This window comes from Silene latifolia, chromosome 4 (assembly GCF_048544455.1).
Source record: "Silene latifolia isolate original U9 population chromosome 4, ASM4854445v1, whole genome shotgun sequence".
Classification (NCBI taxonomy): Eukaryota; Viridiplantae; Streptophyta; class Magnoliopsida; order Caryophyllales; family Caryophyllaceae; genus Silene; species Silene latifolia.
Genome location: NC_133529.1, coordinates 16291995 through 16301372, shown reverse-complemented (window position 1 = coordinate 16301372; position 9378 = coordinate 16291995). Strand labels below are relative to the sequence as shown.

General features: G+C 36.1%; 1 protein-coding gene across 1 annotated transcript; it reads left to right on the top strand.

Annotated features, from left to right (window-relative positions):
* Positions 1-2644: 2644 nt before the first annotated feature.
* LOC141652110 (uncharacterized) lies at positions 2645-9131 on the top strand. The gene is made up of 3 exons (XM_074459748.1): positions 2645-2761; positions 3570-3678; positions 7594-9131. Exons 1-3 carry the CDS (start codon positions 2723-2725, stop codon positions 8970-8972), a joined length of 1527 nt encoding a protein of 508 aa, XP_074315849.1. The 5' UTR covers positions 2645-2722; the 3' UTR covers positions 8973-9131.
* The last annotated feature ends 247 nt before the right edge of the window (positions 9132-9378 follow it).

Here is a 9378-nt window from a genome sequence, read left to right as displayed (position 1 = left end):
GAGATGTAGTTTTGATAACATGTATTAGTATTTGGTTTGGTTTTGGATTGTAACCTTTCGCTAAAGTATTACTATTTAAATATCGTTTCATTATTGTTTATTTGAGTATCATTGCCTCGGGTAACCGAGATGGTAACGTCCTTATACCTGGGTGGTCCTGGTAAGGCACTTGGAGTATGGGGGTGTTACAAAACTGGCTTCAGAGAAGACTAATTGAGAGGATCTATTGGGAAATCGAAGAATAGAGTTGGTCCCAGTTCAGGAAAATGAGAAAATCCAGATCAATGGGCAATTTAATTGTCATTCTTGCTCTTGATCTAGATGAGATGGTGGAAGATGATTGCACAAGAGAGGAAAGCCTGGATGAAGCTAAGATGGATGGTGTGGACATGGGCCACTTGGACGCTGGTCCGCGGACATGCAGTAGTGTGAAAAGCCACATTTGGTGATGTTAAGGTTGCTTTCGACCGGATCGCTTTAGATCAGATGGTTTCACTTCGGTGAAAGTCTCTAGACAATGCAAAGATGTTCGGAGTCGCTTTAGATTGGACTGTTGTGGTTGGTACTCTTCCTGTTCGTCTTTTCATACTCCTTTGTATTGTTTGATGCTCCAGCTTTGTAAATTTTATCTTCTTCCAGCCTGATATAAGCGAGTGCTTTGGCCTGAACGTCCTCAAAGGTGTGACAAGGATATTTGGTGAGTTCAATGTAGAGATCTTGGAATTGACACTTTCTCCTTGTTAACCCTGTCGAGGAAGGTTCTGAGAGTCTCATCCGCCTTCTTGGTAATCCTGTACAGATCACGGGAACGCTTCTCCAACTCTCTGCTGCTTGCAAACTGCTGGTTAAAAGTATTGACCAAATCAGTAAAAGACTTGATGCTTCCATTTGGCAGGTTGATGTACCATTGAAGTGCTGGTCCGGTCAGAGTTGTTCCAAATCCCTTGCACATGCAAAACTGCCTAAACTAGCTTGGAATTGATGTAACCAACATTTGTTTTTGTAGAAGGCTACATGATTTTGTGGATCTGCGGTCCCATCATAGGTTTTCATAAACGAAATCACAAATTTCTTTAGAGGATCCACTCTAGCTATCTCGTCTATAAAAGGCGAGTTAGCATAAATGTCTGGGGCAGCCTCTTCGATGGTGATGGGTATTCCAGGTTATTTTTTTCAATTTTTTCATCAAGTTTCTTGATTTCCTGGACTACTGCCATCATGATTGCCACTCCTGTCTCATCAGACTTGTCTTTGTCATCATTGGGGACATCATCCTCATCTACATTGATTACTCCCACTTTGTTTTGTGGAGCCTGGGCTTCCAAATTTGGAAAAATCAAAGTGTTTGATGATTGATGAGAATAGGGTTCCCGGCTGGATTTTTGAGCTTGATCCCTGAGCTTTCTCTAGTTTCTGCTTCAATGCTAACTCAGATTCTTTCAGTTGTTGAACTCCAACCTCGGTCTGAGCCATTTTCTCTTTTAGACTTTTAAGTTCTGCTAGTTGTTGCTTAGTAGTGTTCAATTGTTCTTCCAAATAAAGTGGGTTCCACCATTTATTGTGAGTTTTTAGGATTTTTTGTGAAAAAGGAAAAAAGATTTTAAAGAGCTAGATTCCCCCATAGAAGGCGTCAATTGTTTTGGGTAGATTCTGCGCAAGGCTGAGTATTTGCGGGGCTAACTAGCTCTAATCATGTCTAAATTGTATGCATGTCAGAATAGAATGAAAAGAATGTAAAGTAAATAAGGTAAATAACGAGACAACAAGATTTATACGTGGAAAACCCTTGAATTGAAAAATGCCATCGACACCAATCCAGGAGAAAATTTCACTATGATTTTAGAGAAAATATAAGTATAATGATCACAACGTAATATTTTTGCTCTAAGTATTGTATGTAATTGCTTAACAATAGAATGGTGTGTTTCCAAATGATCCTGACAGCTTCTTATATAGTCTTCACCAACGGTTGTATAATCTTCATCATCAATACGTAATATTCTGCATTGATGTCGCTCTTAATTGCTCCTTAATTGTGCTTTATTGCCCAAATTAATGCTTCATCTTTATGAGCAAATCTTCTTTATAATATCTCTCTTATTTGTTGATTTAATGCTGTAGTAATCATATATAAATATTCTTCACTTGGTCAAATATTAACTTTATATCTGACCGTTGTCCTCTCCTGCCTGGTGCCAAGCTTGGACTACTATGACAATTCTGTCCTAATCGTCAGGTCAGGGTAAAATTCAATCCTAAAAGTAGGGCGAAATATAAGGCCCACGGATGCTCTCTACCCTTAATGAGAATCTATCTAAAGTTATTCCAAGGACTATTTTAACCTTAGGCTTAGAAATTATTATCATTATATTATATATTCCCCTGTCCCAATCAATTGTTATTACGTTTGCGATATTCATTTTATTTCGTAAATATCTTTGTCAAAGTTATAAAACTTTGATACCTTCTTAATATACTCAGTATAACAAATCAAACAAAATCTCTCATATCTAAAAAAAAATGATAACAATTGATCCGGATGCAAGAAATGAAAATCATATTAAAGTAATAAGCAAAGAATCTTTTGTTCCGTATAGTCTGTAGAGTTAGTTTATAAATACCAAGTGCATATTTGCTCTCTTACAGCAAGTTCTAGCATATCTATCTATCTTCTCTTCTAAATCTCATACCATTGTCTTTTCAATAAGCTTTAAGTTTCTATATGGAGAGGCCCTTCTCAATCTTGCTCTGTTTATGCTTTGTAAGTCGTTTTCTCACTTAGAATATTAATTTCAGTTAGTTGCCTTACCTTTTAATTAAGTTCGTCGAATAACACATCCACGACGACCAAGATTTAAAAGGCATTTTGTGTTTAATCAGAAAAACTCAAATAAAAGTTATTGTACAACATCAAACGACTATATAATACTCGTAAATTTTATACGGAGTAACTCATTTAATTAGTGATAAGTATAACTATTAATATATTATCATTATGATCGTGCAACGTTGTTACACATGACTAACTCGTTAATAATCGTAAAAGGATCCTCTTCATTTCTTATCCTCCATTTCCTATTATATTATAATAATAGCTTTAATTCTATATATACTCATGATCTCTTTATTTTCATGCATAAACTTAGAGTCGTCGGATGAGGCCAGAATACGATCTTGACCGTTGTATATATAATGAACCATCCGAAATGGAGAGAATTTTGGCTCTTAATAACCTTTTTTTTTTATTATTATTATGTGTTTTTTTTTTTACTCTATTACATATAGACTAAAATTAAAGAGTATAAGTTTAGTTTTATACTCCCTCCATAGTCCATCCCACTTATATTGTCCCACTTTCTATTTTGGTTGGATTTTAATAAAAATTCATAAAATGAGAGATTTCTAGCCACAATATCCTAATTTAATTTAAAAATGGGATAATTATTTCGTGATAATTTTGAGAGAAACCGGATAATTTCGGAGTATTTTTTGAGTAATTGGGTTAAACTAATACTATATCATACTCCACTATGTTGAGTTGTTGACCATTAATATCATATTGTGTTCAGCTTGCACTGGGAGGAAGCCATGCATCAGTTACTCCGGAAGAGTATTGGAAAAATAAGCTGCCTACCACTCCCATGCCTCAATCAATAAAAGACTCTTTGTTGCCATATGGTTTATCTCTTTGCTCAACCTTCTTTACTGTTCGCCATTTTTTTATGAGATCGCCGTCTTACTTTGAGACCAAATTAGTGTAAAATATTTATTTAAATTATTATTAATTATTAATACAAAATAAAAGTGACATGCATAAGTGATAAGACTATAAGAATTATTATTCTCATTCTATGTTGAAGATGTTGTAATGTCGGCGACATATGACGTATGCATGGCCGTGGTGCCACGGCTATGTATGTATCGACATTACAACATCTCTACGTACCAACCTTGTGATTAACATATCTTTATAGGTTATAGTAGGGATGACAATGGATCCTATATATATTATCAATGGGATTCAAACTTAGATCATGACCATAAACCTTATGATTTTATCAGCTAAGTTATTTCAAAAAAGATGTATCATGAATTCTCTTATAACTATTTAAAAACTATTTTAAAGATGTACTCTGTATCGATTACACATTACTCTAGACCAATCTACTCGTCATTTCTATACTTAAAAAAAAAACCCTCTAGAACAATCTACTCGTCAACCGTGACTAGACCTGACAAAACAAACCCGATCTGATTAACCTTATTGATACGCGATCCAAATAGACTCGAGCCACAACAGGCGAATATGACCCGGAATCCGAATTGATCCGACTCGACCCGAACATGACCGGAGTTTTGTTGACCTCTAACTGACCCACCTGAAATTACTAAACCTAAAAATGGCTTAAGAGACATAACTCTAAATGAACAAAAAAAACTTGAAATAACCTTTTTCTCTCTTAATCATTGACCCGAAAATTAACCGACCGAAATAACCCGACTCGCTTAACCTAAAAATGACTCAACCAACATATGGAAACAAACCCGAAACCTAAAAAAACACGACCAGACTCAAAAATCCGAAAATGTGACGCAGCTAAATTAACCCGATTCAAATGACCAAATTCGAACCCGACTCTCCTGGCCCGTTTCATAGGGCTAGTCGTGACTCTCAAATATGCTAGGAGAATTTTGAAAAGTGGTAAAAGAAAATAGAAGACTACTCCCTCCCATCTAAACCAAAGGTAACACTTACATTTTGGCACTATTCATGGTCGTAGGGAATCTTTGATATTATTCTTAATTTATTAGACATGATATAGTCATATAGGATGTTTGATTTATCGTCATGAATGCTATAAGAATATCAAATTTTCGTAATTTTCAATAATGTGTAATTAAAGATATTCACGTTGCAAAACGTGACTCGGTAAATGTGATAAAGCAACTGTTACCTCTGTCTCAATCATTTGTTGTCCTTTTCCATTTTAGAGTGTTTCAGTCGATTGTTGTCCTTTCTATTTTAAGAATGAATTTGAAGAACACTTTGATCATTCATGCTTAATTTATTCCACTTGTTATTTAGTAATCGACCCCCCTCCTCTTTCCTTGATCTTTGTGCCAAAACCAAAAGATAACAATTGACCGGAACGAATGGAGTACTAAACAATTTTCCAGGTCCTTGTAATTAGTCCTCCTCAATGAAACTCGTTTTGCAACTAAGCAAACGCTAACGTAGAACTAAGCTAAAACAAGGGGGCTACATAAGTAGCAAAGGATAGCATTCGCTAACCCGTATCAAATTAAGTTTGATAAAATTTGTTTACATTAGATGGAGTAATTTGTAAAGAAACTTAATAAACTTTTTTCTTTAAATTAATTCATTGAACCATAAGAGACATACCTTTTAGCGATCTACAAAATTATCAAAGTGGACCATTAAATATTCAGCAATTTAGAAAGGGTATTAATTTTCGGTATATTTGATAATTTTATCCCTCTCATTTCCATTATTTTGTATTGCAGAAAAACTTACAAACAAATTCACCAAAATAACCCATAGTACAATTAATGTACGAGTTGCCCCAGGCACGGCTCTAAGGCTTGTTTGAGGGGCAAATGCCTAGGGTCCAAGTATGGAAGGGCCCATCTTGAAACTTTAACAATAAATAAGTATAACTATCTAAAGTAGACAATAATTTATAATGTCTTAATTGGCAAATGCTTGTAGTTCCATTTCAACGGTCTTAGGTTCGATTCCTAGACCATTGAGGGTCACTTCCAATATTTTATAATAGGAGACAATGATTGTATGCATATTTATTTGAAACTTTTTATACCTTCAAGAAAAATTTAAACTAAAATATTTATTTATTTAAAAAATTATAGTGTGTATAACAAGAGAAATTATTAAGTTTTTCGATATTTTATATACTATATAAAATTATTTAGGGGAAAATTTTTAAAAAAATTCAAGCTGAAATAATTTATTGGGGGAAAAAGACAAAAAGTTGTGCCTCTGTGCCCTAAATTCCTGCCTCCATCACTGATCATACATTGCATTTTTTTAAGGGGCCTTTATTCACGATTTCGCTTAGGTCCCCAGAAGTCTAGGACCGGGCCTGGTTGCCCCCCACCACCAAACAAGTCGTACTAGTCTATCACCCCCTCCCACCCTCACCACCCCTCCATCCTCCGATTTACACCACCAACACCACGTCGCCGCTAACCGCCCACTTCAGCTAACCACACCACTTTAAGAAGTTAAGAACCCTCAAAACCCGTATCCTCCACCACGATGCTCCATTCTCCACGTCACCACAACCTGCGCCAGCCTCTACAACCACCCTATGAGACGCCACCTCCCTAGGCTACTACAACCATGCATGACTCCAAACCGTCACCACCCTGCCTCCTCCCGTCACGTGTACACGCTCTAAATCCCAATAAACCATTAAACCACCTCCCACTTACCACCTGCCATATCGCCTACCACAACCACCCTCTGTAACGAGTTGCGACGACTTCAGTTGCTGATCACCCGTGTCGCCTCTTGATCACCACATAAATACCTCACCGATCAAACCCTAACACACTAAATAAATGAATAAATCACAAATTATTCATGAGTGTTTTAGATAATAAATTATTATTAAGACTTTAAGAGTGTTTAATGAAGGTAAAAATGGGAATATTAAGGTCAGCAAAACAAACCAACGGAACCATTTGACGGAAATATGTCTTAAGGTCACGGTTGGAACAAATGGGAGAATACGGGGGTATAAGTGGGGATACTAAATAAGCAGGGGTACAGATGAGAAAACACAATACGACAGGGGTACCAATGAGAAAAACCCATGAAAATATTAGTTTGTTTATTAATTGCAATTAATGAATCAAATACATGTTTTACATACAAATTGAATTCTATAATCGAAAAAGTTCGAGTCATTGGGAGATTGCATTGTTAGAAATTTAGAAAATTGGGTTATTGAGGGCTATTTTATTCCGGGGGGATTTAAATGGAAAATATTGCAGTAAAAATATAGTATTGAGTATATATATCAATCACTAGTTTAAAACCCGTGCAAAATTGCACGGGCATAAATAGATAACGTATATAAATAATTTATAAATTATTATAGTCACAACATTGTATAAGAAAGAATGTGCAATTTCTTGTACTCCTTGTGTTAATTAAATGATGACTTTTCTAATTTGAATTTTCAGGTTCAAAATTATACAACTTTGATCATAAATACGTAGAAAAATCTATAAAAATTCCATCTCTTAAGGGAAATTCAGTCCAGATTAAATTAACACCTACCTATCCAATCTTTACCTCTCACAAACTAATGCATGGTAAATAATTATTGATTTGTCCCTTGCAAAGAGCACACGCATCGGATATACAATAACCTGACAAAGGATAAAACAAATATAGAAAACCTCTAGCTAAATTGACAATGATAATTGATTAAGAAAATATCAATCATCATGTCCTTCTAAGGCTTCTAAGCTACACTTTATAACTGTGTTATTTCTTTTCTTTTTGCGTTTCCCCATTTAATTAGTTAATATAATCTAATGCAGGCCTCGCGGCAAATTCAATAGCCAATACCAAGCACTACGATGGATTGCTATCTTATGCGAAAGATCCTACAGAAGATTCACTCGCTAGTGCTAATGGGTATGATGGGTTGCTATCTTATGCAAAACGCGCTGCAAAAGATTCGCTACCTGAAACCAATGGGTATGATGGTTTGCTATCTTACGCCAAGGATTCTGCAAAAGATGCGCTCGCTAGTACTAGCGGCTATGATGGATTATTATCTTATACAAAAGATACCAGAAAGAGTGGGAGTTCGCTCGCTAGTACTAACGGCTACGATGGGTTGTTATCTTATGCTAAAGATTCCACGAGAGATTCGCTTGCTAGTACTAATGGGTACGATGGACTACTATCTTATGCAAAAGATTCACTCGTCGGTACCAATGGGTATGATGGGCTGTTATCTTATGCCAAAGGTTCTGCAAAAGATTCGCTCATTGGTAGCAATGGGTATGATGGCTTGTTATCGTATGCCAAAGGTTGTACAAAAGATTCCCTCGCTAGCACTAATGGTTATGATGGGCTGTTATCTTATGCCAAAAATTCTGCAAAAGATTCGCTCGCCGGCACTAATGGTTATGATGGGTTGTTATCTTATGCCAAACCTTCAAGGAAATTGCTTCAGTACGGTGGTTTGTTATCTTATGGGTCCAAAGCATCTCCAAAATGCAATACTCATGAATCTCCAACTAGCTCAACTGGTATTATGGAAGACGCGGTTTTCTTTGTGGAATCAGACCTTCACCATGGGAAAAAAATGAACTTAGTATTCAGAAAAGGCACAAAAAAATCTTTCTTCTTACCTCGAGAAGTCGCCAACAAAATCCCCTTCTCTTCAAACAAACTCTCAGAGATCTACAATATCCTTTCCATGGACCCCAAATCACAAGAGGCTTATGTCCTTTCACGACGAATCGAGTTATGTGAGGAGCCTAAGGTCGAAGGGGTAGAGAAGAAATGTGTGACATCCCTAGAATCTATGGTAGATTTTGTGACCTCTAAAATCGGGAACAATGTACAATCTCTAACAACTAAGTTAGAAAAAGACCACCCTAAAATGGAGTATACGATCAAAAACGTGAAAAAAATATCCAAAAACGATCATGAAACAGTAGTGTGCCACAAGATGGGATATCCTTACGCATTGTTCTTCTGCCATGGTACCGCAACAATAAGATCTTACATGGTTTCTTTGCTGGCAAGTGACGGGACAAAGATTGAAGCTGTGGCTGCTTGTCACAAAGAAACAAATGACTTCTTAACTAATTATATGGTTAATGTTCTTAAGGTTGTTCCAGGTAGTACTAGAGTTTGTCATTTCCCCGGTGCCGAGGATAACATAGTTTGGGTTGCTAAGTAATTAATCTCACTATGTTTTATCTGTAAGATTAAGTGAAGAGTAAGTTGTAAATCTGACTTGATCATGAGCTCCTCATGTCAGATAGTTGTTGTCGTCTCGTAATCCTTGTATGTTTATGCTTAGAGCTCCATGGAATAAATGTTACTCTGTAGTTTGTATTATAATGAAAACCATCTTGTGTTTGGTTTTGTTTGTTAAATCCTAAGGGAAAACTTGAGATCACCAAGTGTTCCTCAGGTCCTTCACAGTCGTGGAACATGATCATATAGCATAAACTATATATATGGGCAGTAATGTAGTACGAATTCCACTGTCAATATGGCTATTAATTTCTACTGCAAACTTTACAAATAAACAAGCAAACACGCGCCACAAGCGTGGTATGATCATGATCGTCTGTCCCAAT

Bases quoted from the DNA above. Each gene is read 5' to 3' on its own strand.
- LOC141652110 (XM_074459748.1), top strand. From the start codon at position 2,723: ATGGAGAGGCCCTTCTCAATCTTGCTCTGTTTATGCTTT. The intron at 2,762-3,569 runs GTAAGTCGTTTT...TATTGTGTTCAG, and splicing joins TCTTGCTCTGTTTATGCTTT to CTTGCACTGGGAGGAAGCCA. The intron at 3,679-7,593 runs GTTTATCTCTTT...AATCTAATGCAG, and splicing joins AGACTCTTTGTTGCCATATG to GCCTCGCGGCAAATTCAATA.